The sequence below is a fragment of the Sus scrofa genome, chromosome 12 (genome assembly GCF_000003025.6).
Source record: "Sus scrofa isolate TJ Tabasco breed Duroc chromosome 12, Sscrofa11.1, whole genome shotgun sequence".
Lineage (NCBI taxonomy): Eukaryota > Metazoa > Chordata > Mammalia > Artiodactyla > Suidae > Sus > Sus scrofa.
In genome coordinates, this window is record NC_010454.4 from 11249055 (window position 1) to 11270847 (window position 21793).

Sequence of the window (21793 nt, forward strand, 5' to 3'; positions counted from 1 at the left end):
TTATGTATTTTTGAATTAGCATTTCGGTTTTTTTGTTTTGTTTTGTTTTTTTAAGAGCCAAAAGTGAAATTGCTGGCTTGTATTGTAGTTCTGTTTCTAAGTTTTGGGGGGAACTCCATGCTATTTTCCATAGTGGCTGTACCAATTTATATTTTCACCAGCAGTGCACAAGTGTGCTTTTTCCACATCCTCACCAACACTTGTTATTTGTTGTGTTTTGGATAATAGCCATTCTGACAAGTGGGGGTGATATTTCATTGTGGTTTTGATATTTATTTTCCTAATGATTGGTGATGTGTCTTTTCATGTGTCTGTTGACCATAAGTATGTCGTCTTTAAAAAATGTCTATTCAGGTCCCCTGACGACTTTTTTTTTTTTTTTTTTGTCTTTTTGCCTTTACTAGGGCTGTACCCTCAGCATATGGAGTCTCCCAGGCTAGGTGTTGAATAGGAGCTGCAGCTGCCAGCCTACACCACAGCTACAGCAACATGAGATCCGAGCCACGTCTGCGACCTACACCATAGCTCACCTCAATGCCGGATCCTTAACCCACTGAGTGAGGCCAGGGTTCGAACCTGTATCCTCATGGATGATAGATTTATTTCTGCTGAGCCACAACAAGAACTCCTTTTTGTTTGTTTTGTCTTTCTTGGACCCTGACCATTTTGTAATTTGATTTTTTTTTTTTTTGATGTTGAGTTATGTGAGTTCTTTGAATATTTTGGTGATTAACCGTTTATCAGTCATATCATTTGCAAATATCTTCCCCCATTCGGTACTCAGACTTTTCATGTTGTTGATGGTTTCCTCCTCTCTGCAAAAGCTTTTTAGTTTGATATAGTCCCCTTAGTTTATCTTTGCTTTTGTTTCTCTTACTAGAGGAGATGTACCCAAAAAATATTGCCAGGACTGATGTCCAAGAAGTCAAGCTCTTCCTTTTCCACTAAAAGTAGTAGGAGTTTCACTGTAATATTATCCAGCAAGAACCTACTATGTTTAACTATGAATATGAGTGTATTGACTATAACTGGTTGGATAATTATTATTATTTTTCTTGGTTTTTATTGTTTCTCATGCTATACTGTGGAAACAGCAGGGAGAGGACACCTCTTGTGTGTCTTCATCCTCTGTAGGTTTTGCTATTAGATGAACCAACTGTAGGACTGGATCCCTTCTCAAGACATCGAGTGTGGAGTTTCCTGAAGAAGCACAGAGCAGATCGTGTGATCCTCTTCAGCACCAATTTCATGGATGAAGCTGACGTCCTGGCTGGTAATTCTTGGTTTTCTCTCATGTGGCAGTAAAGACTTTGGGAAATATTTGTTCCCAGGGGAAGATCCTTGCTCTCGTTCTCTTGGTGTGTCTGTGTTCCATAGACATCTGGGGACGACAGGCATCTAGTCCTACTGTAGAGCTACTCACTAACTGTGTATACGCTAGACTGTGAGTGCTAATAAAATACCGTGATGTTTTCTCAGATCAACTTCTGCTTGATTTCAACATCCAAATCTTCATTTGTGTATATTTGGTTGAAAAATACCCATTCCTTTTTTAGCACCCAGAGTAGAAAATATGTCAAATGTTTATTTTTTTTTTCAAGAAGTGTTGGAGAGCACTGAAGTAGATGGGAATGCACAGGCTCATTTCGTTTTTTATTTATTTTTTTCTTTTCTTTTCTTTTTTTGCCTATACCCATAGAATGTGGAAGTTCCCCGGTCAGGGAGCAAACACATGCCACAGTAGCGACCCAAGCCGCTGCAGTGACAACACCAAATCCTTAACCCACGGCTACAAGAGAACTCCGCAGAAGCTCATTTTAAATGCACCCCTTTAAATACATGTTTTGAATATTTAAGTGTACATTAAATGTAGTTATGCCCCATAGGACCCTTCTCCTTTGGAAATCTAAGCTTTGGTGCCTCCCTCATATTTTCTAGAGAAAGAAGAAATGACTCTTCCTCATCTTTTCTCTCTTCCTTCCTTTTACTCAGATAGAAAAGTGATCTTGTCCAGCGGGAGACTGAAATGTGCAGGCTCCTCCATCTTTTTGAAGAGAAGGTGGGGTCTTGGATATCACTTAAGGTAAAGGCTTGAGGGTAGAAAAGCTCGGTAGCTGTATTTTCAGCACTGGAATATCAAAAAAGTAGACCGTTCTGAGAGAGACTCGGCCTTCTGCTTCCGCTCTGCTAAGCTGGAGGATGTGCGGCGTGTCCCAAATGCTGTTTCTGTGTGCCTGCCTCCCGTATCTTCACTGACTCTAAGGAGAGGCCAGATTCCAAAAGGGTCCGCCCAGGCTGATGGTCACAGCAGACCTACGTCATGGGCCACTTCCCAGGATGCTGCCCTGAGCAGCCTAAACCTCACTGTCTTTCCACCCTCCGCTTTCTTCGGCCGAGCCTCACATCTCTGCAGTGGATTTTCATTCATTCGTAGCGTTACCGAAAGTGGGATCTGGCTGCTCACTGCTCTAAAGCCAGTAAAGAGGCCGGGCTGGTGAAAAGGAAATTTGCTTTATTTCAGATGCCAGCAACCGGGGGTCTTCTGTCCAAAGGGGCGACCACCACTACCCCCACCCCCACTGACAGTCCATGGGTGGGCAAGACCTTTTATAGGCAGAGAGAGGGGCTACATGCCGAAACAACACAGTTAGCTCTGACTGTCATCTTGAAATTGGTCGTGCAGGAGTCTGACCAGCGTCATCTTGACTGTTTTAAGTATGGTTACTCTTCAGTTTCAAGATCTGTTTCTTCCTATTTCTTTGAGGCCAGTTCTTGGAATTATGGCACTAATGTCATGGTTACAGTCTGGTCATCATGTAGTTAACTTCTTCCACCAGGTGAGTGTTTTAGTATCTACAAGGCAGCTAACAGGATATGGCTCGGAATATTATCTATAACCCTTGAGAAGGAATTGAAGATCCCTGACTTTGCTTGATGACTAAGCTGTTGTTATTTGGTCTTGTTTGATTGTTTTCCTTTGCTCTGCATTTCCTTACTTCTCTGATTAAGTAAACTTATTCTTTGACAGAAATTTTTCTACGGATAAGGTAGGTGAAGCATTACATTTAGAATGGATAGGTGATGAGGTCCTGCTGTATAGAACAGGGAACTGTATCCAGAATCACGGGACAGGATATGGTGGAAGATAGTATGAGGGGAAAAATGTGTATGTATATGAATGTATGACTGGGTCACTATTCTGTACAGCAGAAATTGTAAAAAATTTTTTTAAAGATAAAAAAAATCCGTAATTAAAAAAAGGCAGGCAGGGAGTTCCCGTCGTGGCTCAGTGGTTAACGACTCCAACTAGAAACCATGAGGTTTCAGTTTGATCCCTGGCCCTGCTCAGTGGGTTAAGGATCCGGCGTTGCCGTGAGCTGTGGTGTAGGTCGCAGACGCGGCTTGGATCCCGGTTGCTGTGGCTCTGGCGTAGGCCGGCAGCTACAGCTCCAATTAGACCTAGCCTGGGAACCTCCGTATGCCGAGGGTGCAGCCCTAGTGAAGGCAAAAAGACAAAAAAAAAAAAAAAAAAAAAAAGAAAAAAGAAAAAGAAAAAAAAGGCAGGCAGAGGACATGATGGGGGAAGGAGCATAGGGTCTTGCTCTGTTTCAACAAGGCACAAAGTCACATACTTTAGTAGCTGGTATCAACAAGGAGTCCATCTGCTGGCAGAGAGTGAAGAGGGCTGTGTCTAAGAAGAAAGTGTGTCCAGGCGAAGAGAATTTAAAACAAAACCCTGATGGCCAAACACAACATGCATGGAGGGGACAAAATCTTTCTATTAGACACTAATCTTTTGGTATCTACGCAGTCTGGTGTGATCATTATTTTCCTTAAGAAATCTAATGTTTTCACCTCCCTCTGTTTATCTGCATACTAGATATATAGTTTTAATTACATTATGTATTTGTTTGTATTTTTGTAGTTGTTTTGAGTTTATGTATGGATCATAAGATTTTTTCAAACCAATGGCATTGTCATGATTTTTGTTCTCATTTACTCATTTTCTTGGTTCCCTAAAGCTATGGTAAAGTAATACACAAAGGTAGCACTCCAGTAAGTTCTTTTTTTGTGGGAGCAAGAGAGAAAATACAAATGAATTGTCTTTCCTTTTATGTATTAGTTTGTACAGAAATGAAATCTGTGATCCAGACAAAATAACATCTTTCATTAATCGTCACATCCCTGATGCTAAATTGAAAACAGAAAGCAAAGAAAAGCTTGTGTATACTTTGCCTGTAGAAAGGACAACTAAATTTCCAGGTAATTTAAATATGAATATGGTGGAATGAAATGGGGGAATAAACGTTCTCATTACTATTACCGTTTTCATTCGTTTAATGGGTGTGGATTTTGTTGGGGGGATTGGGTTTCTTAGGAAGCTGAACCTGAGAGGTGGATTTTAGTGCAACTAATTTGTTTAGCAAAGGATGCCTAGAAGAACCAGTAGGGAACGTGGACCTGAGAGAAGGAAGGGGAGGAGGCCAGCAAAGTGTGCCTTATCATTATCAGGCAGGTAACTGCAGTCAGCATCTGAGGTGTGAAACCACTGCAAGAAATACAAGAATGTATAAGTAAGGGGCTCAGAGTTGTCACCGGAGGGTGAGAAATCGGGGGTGGGGGGTGGTGGTATTTATTCACCGCTCATCCATCATCGGTCAGGAGATGCGTCCAGGAGCATTAATTTTCTGACCCTTCTGGCTTGTGCTCACCATGAACTTAGCATCCTGCAGAACCCAGAGAAAAATGCCTTCAGGCAGGTGTCCTTAATAAAGAGATTTGCTGTGTGTGGGCGAGTGCAGAAGAGGTGGGGGCAGAGTGCCAAGGTATCTGCCTTTTGAATTGTAATGTGATAGTGTAGGTAATTACGTTGCAGAGAGAAACATGGTTTATTTATTCTGCAAACACATTCATCATGGGTCTCCATTCTGCCGGGCAGCGCTGTCCACCCAGGGTTCGTTTAATACGTGATTCTCACCATCACTGCACAGTGCTTGCCACGAGTCAGACGCTCTTCTGTTGTTTCCTGCATATTAACTAACCCATTTATCCTTCACAACTGCTCTGTGGGGTTGGTGCTACAAAGTGTATCTCAGTTTTTTCTCATGTGAACGGCTTTCTTTTTATTTAAATATTTGGTTTGTTAAAAGTTTAACTCCCCACAGGCCTGAACAAACGGGTGTCTTTGGATGATTCCATCTCGCTAGGCAAATACTCAGGAATTCAGATTTCGTCCCCATGTATAGATAGAGCAGCTGTCCCTGTCCTTGTGGTGGCATGGAAGATGCTGTCCTTAGGTCCTCAGGTTGTATGAGGTTCTTCCCTTCTTGGGCTAATGTCCAGTGAGGTGCGACTAGCTTACCGTCTTTCTCGGTCATAAGGAGATAGTGAGTTGTAAGCTGATACCGCTACTAGCGTATGTCACTTAGCCAGGGTCAGCCCGTGGCAGCCTCGTCTGCAGAGCCCAGGCCTCTGCCAATCCGATGATGTACTTCTGTCCTTGTTGGGATATGAGGGGACTCCCAGATCCCCGTATGTCATGTGCAGGCCACGGGGAAATGCAGTGCTTCTCCTCAGGTCTTCTCTAGTTCCTCGGTAATGTTGCTGGCCTGTCACCATCCCGCCCACTGTAGAAAGTGGCAGCTGAGAAGCCTCTCAAAAAGCTTGCATCCTCGTCCAAGTCCCCACCATCAGTGTTTACTGGGAACCTGCTTGGTGTGCTAAGGATTAAGTAAGATATGCGTCCCTACCCTCAAGGAGCCAACAGTCCATTGGGGAGGGAGGAGTGGACGTACACAAGAAACCAAATTGTATTCCATTGTCTAGGAATATAATCCACGTATAGGGTTGACTGGTGTCGGGCTTGGGTTTATATAGCATGGTCACCAAAAGCCGCAAGAAGAAAACTGTCAAAGCAGTCTAAGCTGAGGGGGAGCTGAGGTGTCCTGGCTGCGGTGGCGGGGGGAGCGGCAGCGGTGGAGGGTAAGGTTGTAGGAATGGAGACTTCTTCCTATGGAGCTTTGGAGGCTCTTGGGTGGCCTTTGAATTTTTGTTTCAAATGTGTGGAGAAACCATGGAAACCCTGTCATTAAATGGGGGATTGATGTGCTGTGATTTATATTTTCACTCTCTGGATATAAAAGATCCCACTAGAGATAGAGGAACACGAGTAGACACCAGGAAACCAGCCGTGTGGCCGTTTTAGAGGTAGAGGTGGAAGACGATGGTGATGGAGTTACTGTAGTGCTGCCAACTGAGAAATGGATGGAAGTGGGTGGATTGGAAACACGTTTGGAGATAAAGCCAAAGAATCTGGCAGATGGCAGGTTGTGGAGCACAAAAGTGAAAAATCAAGGGGGACTTGTAGTAGCATTTTTGGCTGAAATCACTGGGTGGAGGGGATGTCATTTATTGTATAAAATGATGGAAGGAACAGTTGGGTAGGCTGTAGAAGGAAGAACTACTGTTCCGTTTTGGAAATATTTGCCTTGATACGCTTTTAGACTTCCAAGCAGAGATGACTGATCGCCAAGGATGTAGTTGGTTATAGGATTTTGGAAATCAGAGAACAAAGTGAGAATTGAATTTGGGAATCATTTGCACATAGATGGATTTAATGCAAAAGGATTGGGTTGAGATGTATGGGAAGAGAAGGTGATCTAGGACTGAACCCTCAGGAGAAGGTAGAGAGAGGAAGAGCCGGAGGTGGTGGAATTCAGGAGCCTGTATGAAGTTGAAGGAAAAACAAGAGACTATGTTCTCAAGGGAGGAAATGTTTCTAGAAGTCAACAGTCAACAGCTTTGAATGCCACTGAGTCAAAAAAGAAAGAAAAATAGAACATGATGCAGCAATCCCACTCCTGGGCATATATCCAAAAAAAAATATGAAAGGTCTAGTTCAAAAAGATAAGGCACGCCAGTATTCATAGCAGCGCTATTTACCCTACCAAGACATGGAAAATGTCCATCAACAGACGAATGGATAAAGAAGATGTGGTATATACACTGGAATATTGCTCAGCCATAAAAAAGAATGAAATAATGCCATTTGCAGCAATATGGGTGGACCTAAAGGTGATCATGCTAAGTGACGTACATCAGAGAGAAAAAGACAAATATTGTATGATATTCCACTTACATGTGGAATCTAAAAAAAAAAAAGTACAAATGAACTTATTTATAAAACAGAAACAGAGACACAGACATAGAAAACAAATTTAAGATTACCAAAGGGGAAGGGGGAGAGGGATAAATTGGGGGATGGGGTTGATAGATACATACTGTATAAAATAGGTGAACCACAAGGATTTACTCTATAGCACAGGGAACTATATTCAGTGCCTTGTAATAGACTATAACAGAAAAAAATCAAAGAGGGAGACAGACCAAGTTAAAAGAATAAAAACAAACAATCCCTCCCTCCAGAACTGGTCCATTGAATTAAAAAATCTGGGAAGACCGATGACCTTGAAAAGAGTAGCTTCAAGAAGAGATAAGGGTAGGATTTGTGTATGTAAAGCGTGAATAGGACGAGACTAATGAAAAGAAAGCAACATAGACGAGTCTTTGGAGCAATGCATACATGTGGGAGGGGGGACAGGAGTAGATTTTTGGTTTTTTTGTTTTTGCTGTTGCTTGTCTTTGCTCACTGTGTGACCTTAGAGCATTTTTTTGCCTCTCGTTTGGGATGACCCAGTGCATGTAGGAACAATTGATGATTCAGGAGAGAAAGAGATAAAATTATTTTTGAGGTATCCTCGAGATGCCCAAAGGGGAAGGAATTCAGGGCACAAGTCGAAGAGGTGCCTCTGGTGGAGGCAGCTACGGATCATACAAAAGGAAAGTGAGGAATACAGGTAGACGTATGCATTGATTTGTGGTGTCAAGGTGAGAAGAGGATGCTTTCTGATTGCCTGTCTTTCCTCAGAGAAGTTTGCAGGCCGTTGATGAGCTGGGGATAAGAAGATGGAGTGAAGGTGGTTTGAGGCTGGGGGAGAGGTCTGCCATACGTATCCACTAGTACGGTTTTGCTTCCTGTGACTTTCCAAAGACCTACATTTCCTGAATAGTGTTCTGCATCGTTTTAAAATAAGGGTTAATTGACAAGGTTTCTCAGTGTGCTGTTTCACGTGTACCTGCTTCGTTCTGTTGACCCAGACCTCTTCAGTGATCTTGATAAGGGCTCCGGCCTGGGTGTGATGAGTTATGACGTTTCCACATCAACTCTGAATGAAGTCTTCCTGCAACTAGAAGGAAAGTCAGCTACCGAACAAGGTAGATCCATGTGTGTAATTCATGGAAGATCAACATCTTATGCATGATTCATGCCAAAGAATGTGACAGATACTCAATTCGACTCTGCTGTTTGGGAAGGGCTGTCATAGTTTCTTAACATTCCTACTAGACCTGAATGCAGATCCCTTCTTGGAATATCCCAAATTTCCCTTTGGGACCTATTTGCTTCCTATTTCAGTGGTTTTCTCTTGTCCCCAGATGGTCACTGCTAACGTGGATGTGAAAGGCTTTCAATTAGGGTCATAAAGTCTGATCAGATACTTCTAGTAAAAAATGCCTGTAGCTTTTTCTTTTCTTTTCTTTTCTTTCTTTCTTTCTTTCTTTCTTTCTTTCTTTCTTTCTTTCTTTCTTTCTTTCTTTCTTTCTTTCTTTCTTTCTTTTTTTCTTTCTTTCCTTTTCTTTTTTTTTTGTCTTTTGTCCTTTTAGGGCCGCGCCTGCGGCATGTGAGATTCCCAGGCTAGGGGTCTAATCGGAGCTGTTGCTGCCGGCCTACACCACAGCTCACGGCAATGCCAGATCTTTAACCTACTGAGCAAGGCCAGGGATCGAACCAGCAACCTCAGGTTCCAAGTCGAATTCATTTCCACTGCGCCATGACAGGAACTCCGACCCTTAGCTTTTTGAAATACAAAATTCCACTATGGTCCTCATGGGGAAAAGGATTAGATTATCTCCTAAAATGTATTTTAATGAGCTCTAATAATATAAGCTATCGATTAGGGAGTCTCTGAGTACTGTGTAGCTATATTGCATTATCTTTTTACAATAACCTTTCCAATAAATGTTATTGGCATCATTTTCCATATGAGACATTCACGCCTAAGAGCAGTTAAGTGATTTGTGCAAAATCATGCTGCTATATTTGGGGATCAGATACAGGTCTGGTGGTTTCAGAGCTGGCAATCTTTCACCTGTGTTTCTAAATTATTGATAGTTTAATAGGAGGCATTTAGGCATCAGTGATTGACTATTCCTATGGAGAAGGTATCTCAAAATCCCTGAGAATATTTTTACATAAGGGACCTTCTCTACCTTTTCAAAGACTGGGCATAATGAGTTTATCCTTACTGAATCTTCCTTTGGTGTGAATTCAGTGTGTTTTACCACTGAGTTTATTGCATGTGGACATGATAAACATAATTCTTATTTTCTTTGCTTTGATACGACAGACATTCTAAAGCAATTTTTAATATTACTGAAAAAAGAAAACCATGACACCCAAAGATGGCATTAATATTTTGTGTGTGTGTGTATGTCTGCATCTGTGTACAGATTTGGAACAAGCAGAGATAAGAGACTCAGGAAGCCTGCATGAAATGGAGCCGGCCTGTTCTTCTCTTCCTGAAATGCAGAAGACTGTGAGCGATATGGGCCTTTGGAGAATGCAGCTCTGCGCAGTGGCCCGGCTCCGTTTCTTAAAGTTAAAACGTGGAAAGAAAGCGCTTTCTACGCTGTGAGTATCAGAGCACTGGGGTTTGTTTGTTAGTGAGTGTCCAGAGAGGGTTAAACCAGGAGTGAATTTAAAGCAAGAACACAACACTCACCCAATACTGCTGCCGGCAGAGTGGATGGATAAATGTAGCACTGGGATACCAGTGGTGGGAATACCTACCTGTATGTTGGTACTCAATGAGCCTTACTCACGGGTCTGTTTAATAGGCATAGTTTGATAGCCCCGTGTTTATATAGCAATGCCTCTTAGTACTGTGTGGCATGCTAAGACAGGACTTTCAAGGTGTTAGCCCCTATTATAGATGGGACATGTTTGTGAAATGTCTGGCAGAACAGAGGACATTGTTATAGACTCATAGGGTAATTTTTTTTTTGTTGCTAGACTCTTGGTATTTGGAATTGCAGTGTTCCCTTTGATTGTGGAAGGGATACTTTATGCTGTACTAAATCAAAAGACTGATTGGGAGTTTAAACCTGAATTGTATTTCCTCTCTCCTGGACAACCTCCCCAAGACCCTCGTACCAGCTTACTGATCATCAATAACACAGGTAAACAGCAAAACAAAATTTAAATCCGGAAGTAAGTTACGGTTATTGCCAAAGAGCACATGTAGGTGGGAGAAAGCGAATTATAAGAGAAGAAAACATGTACTTAAACTGTGTTTATAGGAAACAACTCATGAGGACTCGTGCATGTTTGCTGTGACTTTGGAGGTGGTGGCTAAGACAAGGAGCCTGAGTCACTATCTAACCTAGCTAAGCTATCAGCCTATTTACCTAGCTAATCTAAGCTCTTATGTGAGGGGGAAATAGATTTTTATATTTACTGACCCGATCTATTTTATTTTTTATTTTATTTTTACTTTTTTGGTCTTTTTAGGGCCATACCCATGGCATGTGGAAGTTCCCAGACTAGGGGTTGAATCATAGCTGTAGCTGCTCACTTGAGCCACAGCCACAGCAGTGCCAGATCCGAGCAGCATCTGTGACCTACACCACAGCTCATGGAACGCCAGGTCCTTAATCCACTGAGTGAGGCTGGGGATCAAACCCATGTCCTCATGGATGTGAGTCAGGTTCCTTGCCACTGAGCCACAATTCTCCGTTCTACTTTTAGATCTCTGTTACAGCAGCCTAACCTATACCATAAATACTGTACATACTGATTGATGTGTTAAGATGGCATTTAATACCCTATGTCACTCCAGGAAAATCTAGGAAGATTCCTTTTTAGTCCTTTTGGAACCTGTGATCTTGTCATCCTGAATGATGCGAACTTGGCTTTGCCTAACTACTTATTTAACTTTGAGGAATAAGCTGTTAATACTTTTTTCCTTAAGATGTTAAGAAATATATTCAGGAGTTCTCTTGTGGGTCAGCATATTCAGGATCTGGTGGTGTCACTGCTGTGGCACGGGTTCAATCAAGTTCCCTGGCCCGGGAACTTCCACATGCTGCAGGTGTGGCCAAAAAAAAAAAAAAAAAATGTATTCAGAGTACAAGCCCTCTCTCGATGATGTCCCCCACACGTTCCAGTTTTTATAACAATTTGTGCCTCAGAATTCTAGATGCCTCCACCTTAAATCAAGTGGTCTTTGCGTTTCTGTTTCTCCTCTTCTTGTTTTCCATTTGGGTTTTAGAAAGTAAGTTTTATTCACTCTGCTACCTTAAAACTGCAAATCTTGCTAATTGTGTATTGGGTTTCCGAGGTCTAGAATTGTTCCTTTACCTTTCAGTTTCACGTGTGTGTTTGCCTCCCCAGTCACTCCAAGATCAGTATCCTTGTGTTAATGTACTTATTTTTTCTCAGCTGTTAGCTGTCTTGTGATTTGTTTGGCGAGTCTATGCCATCTTCCTCCTCTTTTCTCAAAGCCTGATGATTATAGGTTAGATGTTCCTCTTTAAGTCGGAGCGTCCCTGCTGGCTTAGATGAATGTGGGTCACCAGGAAGGTGTCCTACTTCAAGTGACCCTGGAGGCGGAGTGGGGGCGTGACTGCCCCAGGATGCACATGCAAAGCTTATTTTCAATGTGGTCATCCTTTTCCCACCTGGCAGGAACCCTATCATCTGTGGCCTGGCCTTCTTTTTCTGATCCCAGTATAAACTCTCATTTCAAAGGTCAAATGAGTAGGAGTTCCCGTCGTGGCACAATGGTTAGCGAATCCAGCTAGGAACCATGAGGTTGCGGGCTCGGTCCCTGCCCTTGCTCAGTGGGTTAACGATCCGGTGTTGCTGTGAGCTGTGGTGTAGGTTGCAGACACGGCTCGGATCCTGTGTTGCTGTGGCTCTGGCGTAGGCTGGCAGCTGCAGCTCCGATTGGACCCCTAGCCTGGGAACCTGCATATGCCACGGGAGCGGCCCAAGAAATAGCAAAAAGACAAAAAAAAAAAAAAAAAAAAAAAAAAGTTCAAATGAGTAAAAAGCAAACATCCTCTTTCTTCCTTTTCCACTCCATCCTGGCCTTTTTATTGTCTGGGGTAACTTTAGATCTTGCCCTACTTTTTTCCTCTGGCAGTGTCTCTTAGAAGATAGGAGAATGGGTTCTGTTTGGGGGCCAGTATTATTATTTTGATGCCCTTTACATAATATTCTATAAATATTGATTTTAAATTGTCTGCATGTTTTTTTTTAATGACATATATGTTCTTAATATGGCCTTCTGTTATTGATTTCATGTTAGGATCAAACATTGAAGACTTCATACAGTCAGTGAAGCATCAAAATATACTTTTGGAAATAGATGACTTTGAAAATAGGAATGGCACTGATGACCCATCTTACAATGGAGCTATCATAGTTTCTGGTAAACGAAAGGTGTGTTTGCTACCTATATTTTGTTTTTGCTTTAATACTACATTTTAACTATTTTCAAAAACTCCAGAAAGTCAACCCCAGTAGTATACAGCACCTTGACTCAAAGACATTTGAGGTTATTATTGAGTAAACTGTGACATTTAAATAAGTTGTTGTAGGCGTTCCCGTCGTGGCTCAGTGGTTAACGAACCTGACTGGCTTCTATGAAGACACGGGTTCCATCCCTGGCCTTGCTCAGTGGGTTAAGGATCTGGCATTGCCGTGAGTTGTGGTGTAGGTCAAAGACGAGGCTTGGATCCCGTGTTGCTGTGGCTTGTGGTGTAGGCTGGCAGCTATAGCTCCTATTGGACCCCTAGCCTGGGAATTTCCATGTTGCCACGGGTGTGGCCCTAAAAAGATAAAAAGACAAAATAAATAAATAAATAAATAAATAAGTTGTTGTAAACCATTTTCTACCTTAGCTTTTGAACTAGATGATTTTTTACATTGAAAATAGCTGAATGTCATTGCATTATTCAGAATCAAAATATTAGACCTTATAATTACCTACCAATATAATTATGAATTTAAGAAATCCTGTTTAATGACTATTCACATGATACTTTTCTTATATTGAGAAAATATACTAAATACTATAATAGCTGCAGGAAATCTCTGAATTAAAAGTGTTCTCAGTTTATCATTTAATATGTTTCAATTTGGGTAAAAGAGTACTGGCAATGAAGATCCTTTCAGGAACAAGACTATTGAAAATATAGTCTAATCTTAAGTAAAACTCTGCATCTTACATTCCATTGAAAAGCTGGAGGCTAAATTAAATGAAGCTACCTGTTTATTTCGTGCTAAGAGGGACATTAAAAACAAAGAACAAAGCCTTTGAAGATGTATCACTGAATGCAGTTCAGTCTAGCTTAAGTACATCTAAAAATGTAATCTTTTTGTGCCAGTTCTGGGAAACTATGTTACTTGGCAGTTGCTTTACTTGCTACTTATCTAATATATTTATTACAAGAACTATCGGTACTGTTTAAACAATATTGAGCCTCTTGATGCAAGCAGGAACATTGTCATAAACACGAATATTGCCTTAGAAAGTGTGAAAATGCTTCACTGGCAGTGTAACCATGGGTATTTTCTGAATCCTGTGCTTATCTCCCACCCAGAAAAAACGGAGATCCTTTGTTGTTCTTTATTTCCACCCAGGAAATCAGAGTTCCTAAACTTAGTGTCTCCTGACTTGTCAGGACCATTTTTAAGTTCTGTTGGTTGAAATTTCCTCATCAGCAAAATGAAGAAAAAATGATCTAAAATTAGTATTATAATAAAAATTTATATTGCTGACTGCTATTCACTGTGCTAGGGCCTAATATACATGATTTCATTTAAACTATGTAACAACCCATTTATCATCCGCTTTCACAGACGAAGCTGAAGCTCAGGAAAGCCAGTGAACTCAGAGGTAGCCACATAGCTAGAACGTGGTATTGTTAAGTTCTGCTATAGAAAACCTTTTTTGTTCTTTAATGACTTAGAATTAACACTATTTTTATTTGTCTTTGTTTTATTTGAAGGATTATAGATTTTCAGTTGTGTGCAATACCAAGAGACTGCACTGTTTTCCTATTCTTATGAATATTATCAGCAATGGGCTACTTCGAATGTTTAATTATACACAATATATTCGAACTGAGAGCGGCTCATTTCCTTTTGTAAGTATTGGGTTTACTCATTTTCCCTCTTTGGCTTTTAAATATTTGTAGTTGATTGCTAATCCTAAAAATGATTTTGTCCTAACATTTTAAACAGACTATACCTAACAAAATATGAGTTTTCTCTTGTTATTATTAGAGAATTTGTATGGGAGAATACTTTTCAATATTACGGCAGAGTCTCATAGGGAATCTTCTGAAATATTAAATACTTGATTGCAGAAGTGTTTGAAGAGGGAGAGAGAGAATGAGTGTGTGTGAGAGTGAGTGTGTGTGTGAGTGTGTGTGTGGGGGGGTGCTGATTTGGAAATCAAGAGCCCTCGTAACCCAGCTTTCGAACCTTATAAATCCAATGTAATTTGTTGATGGACCCTTCAATGACTAAACGGGTAGTGAGCTGATGGAAAATTTGTCAGTTCTTGGACTTGTATGCCTTCTGATTAATTCATTTACTTATGCATCATTGCTCTACGTCACAAGGGTATCAGATGTCCACAGGCTACATTTTCAGGATCTTTGTCAGCTGGCTGCAGACTGGATTTAGATGGCAGGAAGCTGTTAGAGGAGCCAGGGAAGTAGAAGATCCCCACACCTTGGGCTTCAATCGTATGACCCCTTTCCTTTCGCTTTTTAACCCAGAAGTGACCGGGGCTTCTGGCTTCATCAACTTTGTTGGTTCCTATACTCTTCCCGCCCATGTAACCATTGCATGATTAGCTTCTCTCTATTTTAAGTCCTGAAGGTGGTTAGCACTTTCTGGTTAGACCTTCTTTGATACCCAAGATGGATCTCTCAAAGCTGACTCCAGCTCTTCCGAACAAGGAAATTGGAAGAGCAGGAAACAGGATTTGAAATGGAGCCCTCAAAAAGGGACATTTTGTGACAGAGGGGTTGGATTCAGTTTGGGGCTTCCCTGCATTAGTGGTGCCGGGAGTACATGCAGAAGCAGATGAATGAGATATACCATCAGTGATGGACACATGCATCTGTGAGCTGAAGCCACCACTGACCATGAAAGTGGGCAGGGTCCCAGGGTCATGGTGTCTGAAAGGACCGCTCCAGAAAGTGGAATCTTCTGGTAATAGAAAGAGGTAGATGTTACCCCCTCTTGGTCCTTTAGTTTCTTCATTTCATTGCTTGTGTGTTCAGGATGAAAATGGACTGAGGCTCCATGGTTATTCTCTTAGGCATCACCAGTGATCATCAGCCATTCTTGTGACGATAGGATGCATTTTCCCATCTGGTGAAAATTAGAGTTTGTAGCTATAGCCTCCAAAGCTTTAAGTAATGTTTGAGAATTGTAGGATTATTTTGAGAGTCTACTGTACTGGTTTCCCGCAAATAAAGCCAGGAGGATGCCCTGTACCGTACCTGAGCATAAGCCCAGCCTTAGTCACTGATTTGCAGGGGTGGCAGGTGGAGGGGTGGGGGGTAGCGATTTAAAGTTGATCTCTTTGGGAGTTCCCGTCGTGGCGCAGTGGTTAACGAATCCGACTAGGAACCATGAGGTTGCGGGTTCGGGTTCGGTCCCTGCCCTTGCTCAGTGGGTTAACGATCCGGTGTTGCCGTGAGCTGTGGTGTAGGTTGTAGACACGGCTCGGATCCTGCGTTGCTGTGGCTCTGGCGTAGGCCGGCGGCTGCAGCTCCGATTGGACCCCTAGCCTGGGAACCTCCATATGCCGCGGAAGCGGCCCAAGAAATAGCAAAAAAAAAAAAAAAAAAGATATAAAGTTGATCTCTTTGAGGATGGGCTTTGTGCAACGAGTTTTCGTTTTAAGTATATGCTTCAGAAGCATCCAGTCAGTTGCCAGTATCTTCACATCTTCTTCACTAGGTTTGCAGAGAAAGACATGATGCTCCAGCCTGAATAATCAGTTTCTCTAGGGTCTTAACTCCTGAATTACTATTTTTTGTATTAAAAAAAGAAAAAAACCACACACACAACGTAAAACTTACCATTGGAGTTCCCACTGTGGCACAATGGGTTAAGAATCTGACTGCAGTGTCTTGGGTTGCTCTGAAGATAGGGGTTTGATCCCTGGCCCAGCACAATGGATTAAAAAGGATCCAGTGTTGCCAGAGCTGCAACTGGGATTCAGTCCATGGCCTGGGAACTTCCATATGCTGTAGGTGTGGCCATTAAAAAAGAAAACTTACCATATGTTCATTTTCAAGTGTACATAAATATATTAAATATACTCATATTGTTGTAATTAAGATGTCCAGAACTGGAGTTCCTGTCGTGGTGCAGTGGTTAACGAATCCGACTAGGAACCATGAGGTTGTGGGTTCGGTCCCTGCCCTTGCTCAGTGGGTTAATGATCCGGCGTTGCCGTGAGCTGTGGTGTAGGTTGCAGACACGGCTCGGATCCCGCGTTGCTGTGGCCCTGGTGTAGGCCGGTGGCTACAGCTCCGATTGGACCCCTAGCCTGGGAACCTCCATATGCCGCGGGAGCGGCCCAGGAAGTGGCAAAAAGACACACACACACACAAAAAAAGATGTCCAGAACTTTTTTGTCTTATGTAATTAAAACTCTGTGCCCAGGAAACAAACTCCCCTTTACCTCTCCTCCTCATCCCTGGTGATCACCATTTTCCTTGCAGTGTAGGAATTTGACTACTTTTGATACCTCATCTAAGTAGGGTCATATACTTATATTTGCCTTTTGGTGACTGGCTTATTCCCCTCAGAATAATGTCCTCACAGTTCATCCACACTGTAGCAAGTGGTAGGATTTCTGTCCTTTTTAAGGGTGAGTAATATTCCGTTGCATGTGCATACCACATTTTGTTTATCCACTTATCTATCCATGGACCTTTGGTTGCCTCCCTCTCTTGGCTACCCCGGAGAACAGTGCTGCGGTGAACATGCGTGTGTGTAGACATCTCTCTGAGACCTTGCTTTTGGTTCTTTCTGAAACTGGTCCTGCGTTATTTTTCACTTCTCTTTCTCCTTAGAAGTTAAAGCTTCATGTTGGATGATCAGAAACTATTTTTCCTCCCACTTCCTTGTGTAGATGTTGATGAACTAAACATACACTTTTCTTCTGATTTTTCAGTGTTCGAAGAAGTGCATTCTTTTATGGTGATTAGTACTTGTTTCATTTTGCAAAAATATTCACTACTTTAAGTTAATTAATTCGATAACTTTAAGTAATTAATTTGTTTTGAGGTAACTTTGATTTATCACATAAGTTATCATGTGTATGACACTATATTTCTTCTGTATACCCTGCCAAGCACAGTACTTTTTCTCTTTGCAGAATTATGCACTCTTCTGGACTGGACTGCCAAAAGGCTCTTTTTTCCTATTTTTCGTCATGTGCAGCATTTCTCCTTACATCGCCATGAGCAGTGTCAGTGATTACAAAGTAAGGAAAGGAGGAGAAGGACTTCAGTCATTGTCGTCTAAATGCTGTGTGTTTCCTCACAGGAAAACATTTTAGCATATGTTTAAGTTAAATAATGTAGTTAAGCCTGTTTCTATCAAGTCAGAAAATTTACTTCTAAAAAACGCAAGATTCTTTCTACTTCAAAGGTACAGGAAAAGTGCAGTAATCTTGCAGGGACTCCAGTTAAGCTAAACCTTCAAAGGGGAGTATTATAAAACTGTCAGCTGCCTTGTCTCCTAGCTGTCAGGAAGAGAGAATCGATGTTGAAATTGGGGGCCACCTTGAAAACTTGAACCCACTTTCTAGTGTGGACAGTACAGCTTGGGGGGTTATATTTGTGTTGGGTTTGTCCATTATCGAGGCAAACAGTTACATCAGATTTACATAGGTCATCTCTCAGCGTTCTGAGTCAGTGACTTCCCCGGTGGATAATGGAGACTCTGTAGTCCTTGAGATCACAAAGTGACATGTGTTTTGAAGGAGGGTAAAGCCTGGAGCATTATGAGCGTGACTTTTCTGTTAATTCTTCACGAATTAAAGTTGTGTTGTGACTCAAGCCTATCAAATAAAACAATTGTCATTTTCAAAATGTCCACCTTTATGGAACTGGCTCTAGTTAGTTAGTTAGTTAGTTAGTTGTCTAATGTCCCTCGGCACATGGACATTTCCAGGCTGCAGCTGCCGGCCTTCGCCAGAGCCACGTCTGCGACCTACACCACAGCTCACGGCAGTGCCCACTGAGTGAGGCCAGGGAGCGAACCGAGTCCTCATGGGTACTAGTCAGGTTCATTACCGCTGAGCCATGACAGGAACTCTGGAACTGGCTCTTTAGTAGACCTCAGGTTCCTAAATAGTATACACTTAACTAAAACTATTAGAAGATTTAAAACATTAGAATATTAGCTCATATTTATCTTTAAAAATCTTCCGATGTGTTTATTTTGGATTTGGATTTCACCCTAACCTATGCACACCATCTGTGTTTTTCCATCAGAAGAGAACTAAGTCGCAGCTGTGGATTTCGGGACTCTTCCCTTCTGCCTACTGGTGTGGGCAGGCCCTGGTGGATGTCAGCCTCTACGATTTCATTCTCCTTTCAATGTACTTAATTTTCTACCTAGCAAACCTGGTGCACGTTTATCTCACAAGTCGAATTGTGTTTGCTTTGGTAAGTAACATGTGACATGGACAATATCTTCTCAAGCAGTTCTTAATACATTTTAATATGGGTATTTTTATATAAACATGAATTTTTCATTTTTATTTTGTCAGAAACCTAAACAAATACCATCAAAGTGCACGTGTAATAAGAATCATAAAAACATTGTAATCTTACCCTCAGTTAATATTTCATTTTGTTTGACTCTGTTATTTATTTGTCTTATCTTCAGGGTGTAATTACATTTGGTTATGCAGCTTCTCTTGTCTTCCTGACATATGTGATATCATTTATTTTTCGTAAGAGGAGAACAAATAGTGGCCTTTGGTCCTTTTGCTTCTATATCGTAAGTACTTATACAAGCACGTAAATAGAGGTGTTTTTTTTAAAAAAAAAACTTTTAATGTAATATTAAATATAGCCACATTTACCTTGAACAATGGGGGAAATTAACACCTTAAAATTATGCCCTAGAAAGGTGAGGGAATGTAACATGTTACGGAGTCAGTGGTGCTCCTAGAGAATTAGTTCATGTACACACTTTAACTTGAATTTATGGGGAACCTTACAGAAGTCCTGACGTTCAAGATGCTATGATTGAGTTACTGGATCTCTCAGAATATAGGGCTTCCTGGCAACACTGGAACAGAAAAAATGGCTTTATAATGTTTAACAGTACAACCCATTTCTATAGTCTTCAAGAAAGTCTCTCTTTACCTCAAATACTAATAAGTTCAGAGATTTAAGATGCTTTTATACCTATGCCAGAGGATTTATTTGTAAATCTAAGTGAAAGATTACTGAAAGTCCAAGATCACTGAAAACTTGAATGGAAAAGTTTATCAAGGCTCTAGAGACCCAGCGTACCTAATCGCAGCATTTCTGGTGACTTTTTAAAATAATTGTCTTATTAAAGTATAGTTGATTTACAATGTCTTATCAATTTCTGCTGTACAGCAAAGTGACTTGCTCATGGGTGTGTGTTCTTTTCTCATATTATCTCCCATCACGTTCTATCACAAGTGATTGGATACAGTTCCCTGTGCTACACTGTAGGACCTCATTGCTTATCCATTCTATATGTAAGAGTTTGCATTTACTAATCCCAAACTCCCCATCCATCCCACTGCCTCTCCTTTGGCAACCACAAGTCTGTTCTCCATGTCTGTGAGTCTGTTTCTGTTCTGTAGATAGATTCATTTATGCCATATTTTAGATTCCATATATAAGTGATATCATATGGTATTTGTCTTTCTCTTTTTGACTTACTTCACTTAGAATGAGAATCTCTAGTTGCAGCCATACTCCTTCAAATGGCATTATTTCATTCTTTTTACAGCTGAGTAGTATTCGATTGTGTATTTGTACCACATCTTCTTAATCCATTCATCAGTTGACAGACATCTGTTTTATTTCCATGTCTTGGCTATTGTGAGTAATGCTGCTATGAACATACAGGTGTATGTATCTTTTTGAATTACAGTTTTGCCCAGATGTATGCCCAGGAGTGGGATTGCCGGATCACATGGTAGTTCTATATTTAGTTTTCTGAGGAACCTCCATATTGTTTTCCATAGTAGTTGTACCAATTTACGGTCCCACCAACAGTGTAGGAGGGTTCCCTTTTCTCCACACCCGCTCCAGCGTTTGTTATTTGTGGACTTATCAGGTGCCTTTTAGCTGATATTCCCAGCTGGATGTTGAATGTCTGTCTTTCAAACACAGCTGCCCCCTCTTGAAATAGGAGTCCTGAGATCATGAGAGGAACCCAGTCCAAGTCCATCTGCTAAGAAAATGCATACGACATCATCCACTGACTTCTTCTTCTTCTTCTTCTTTTTTTTTTTTTTTTTTGTCTTTTTGCCATTTCTTGGGCCGCTCCTGTGGCATATGGAGGTTCCCAGGCTAGGGGTCCAATCGGAGCTGTAGCTGCCAGCCTACACCAGAGCCACAGCAACGCAGGATCCGAGCCGCGTCTGCAACCTACACCACAGCTCAAGGCAATGCCGGATCGTTAACCCATTGAGCAAGGGCAGGGATCGAACCCACAACCTCATGGTTCCTAGTCGGATTCGTTAACCACTGCGCCACGACGGGAACTCCCATCCGCTGACTTCTATAAGAAATTAGTCTGGGGCTCTTCTGGTCAGCAGGTAGCTGTGGACTTAACCTTTTCTCAGCGGACAGTATTCTGATTTGGTCTCTGTATTCAGAAGATTGTGTCTCTTACAATCCCTCTTTTCACTATCAGCACAACCCAGTCCAAGTACAGATGTCCCAGAAAAAACTATAGAGCTGTCTGACTTGGAAGACTGGCCTTGAGGCAGTCATTGGGTGCATCACAAGCTTTCCATTCATGCTGTGCATTAGGAAACTCTTTTTTGTTCAGTCAGCAGACTTAATTCTTTTTCCCAGTGTAAACCCAGATATTGAATAAGAAGAACAGGTATAGTCTGACTAATAGTTGATTTCTTCTCAGTCTCCCCTCCTGTACACATCCAGCAGAGGTGAATGAAGAATTCACACCCACACTCTGTGTTTTTTAGTTGTTTCAACTCTGAACAAAGCCTTTTTTGGAGCTGATGCTAAGCAGTGTCAGAGGCACTGGCCCGTCTGGCTGTTGACAGGTCCGTTACTGTCAGCCTGAGAGGGGGATGAAGTGTCCATGAGGTGTTCTAAGAGTGACCTCAGAGACACTCGTTACGCTTACTGGCCATCGTCCTAAGAAACCAGCAGCCTGGCGTCATGGTTCCTTTACCTTTGTGTCTTTTTCCACTCTTCGTGTTGGCTGCCCTCAAACAGAAACCATTCCAAACTGACGAACGGGCATCTTGATGAATGCCCTTTTGCTACGTGTCCAAGCAAAACTTCAGCCCCTGGTTGACCGCATACTCCCACTTGGCCCTGGCTTGTACAGATTTGACCATCTCAGACGAGGGCGCCCTCAGAACCAGCAGCGAACTGTGCCTCA

The 21793-nt window shown here is 41.7% G+C and overlaps 1 protein-coding gene across 9 annotated transcripts in view; it reads left to right on the forward strand.

Annotated features, from left to right (window-relative positions):
• ABCA6 (ATP binding cassette subfamily A member 6) overlaps positions 1–21793 on the forward strand; it is a 144094-nt gene that overhangs the window by 23987 nt on the left and 98314 nt on the right. For all 9 annotated transcript variants that reach the window (XM_021068088.1, XM_021068081.1, XM_021068083.1 and 6 more), the window contains exons 16-26: positions 1135–1273; positions 1993–2083; positions 4124–4263; positions 8158–8274; positions 9568–9748; positions 10130–10296; positions 12429–12562; positions 14134–14271; positions 17535–17642; positions 18658–18831; positions 19055–19168. In XM_021068088.1, coding sequence (XP_020923747.1) covers positions 1135–1273; positions 1993–2083; positions 4124–4263; positions 8158–8274; positions 9568–9748; positions 10130–10296; positions 12429–12562; positions 14134–14271; positions 17535–17642; positions 18658–18831; positions 19055–19168 — 1503 coding nt within the window. The remainder of the gene's footprint in view (positions 1–1134; positions 1274–1992; positions 2084–4123; positions 4264–8157; positions 8275–9567; positions 9749–10129; positions 10297–12428; positions 12563–14133; positions 14272–17534; positions 17643–18657; positions 18832–19054; positions 19169–21793) is intronic.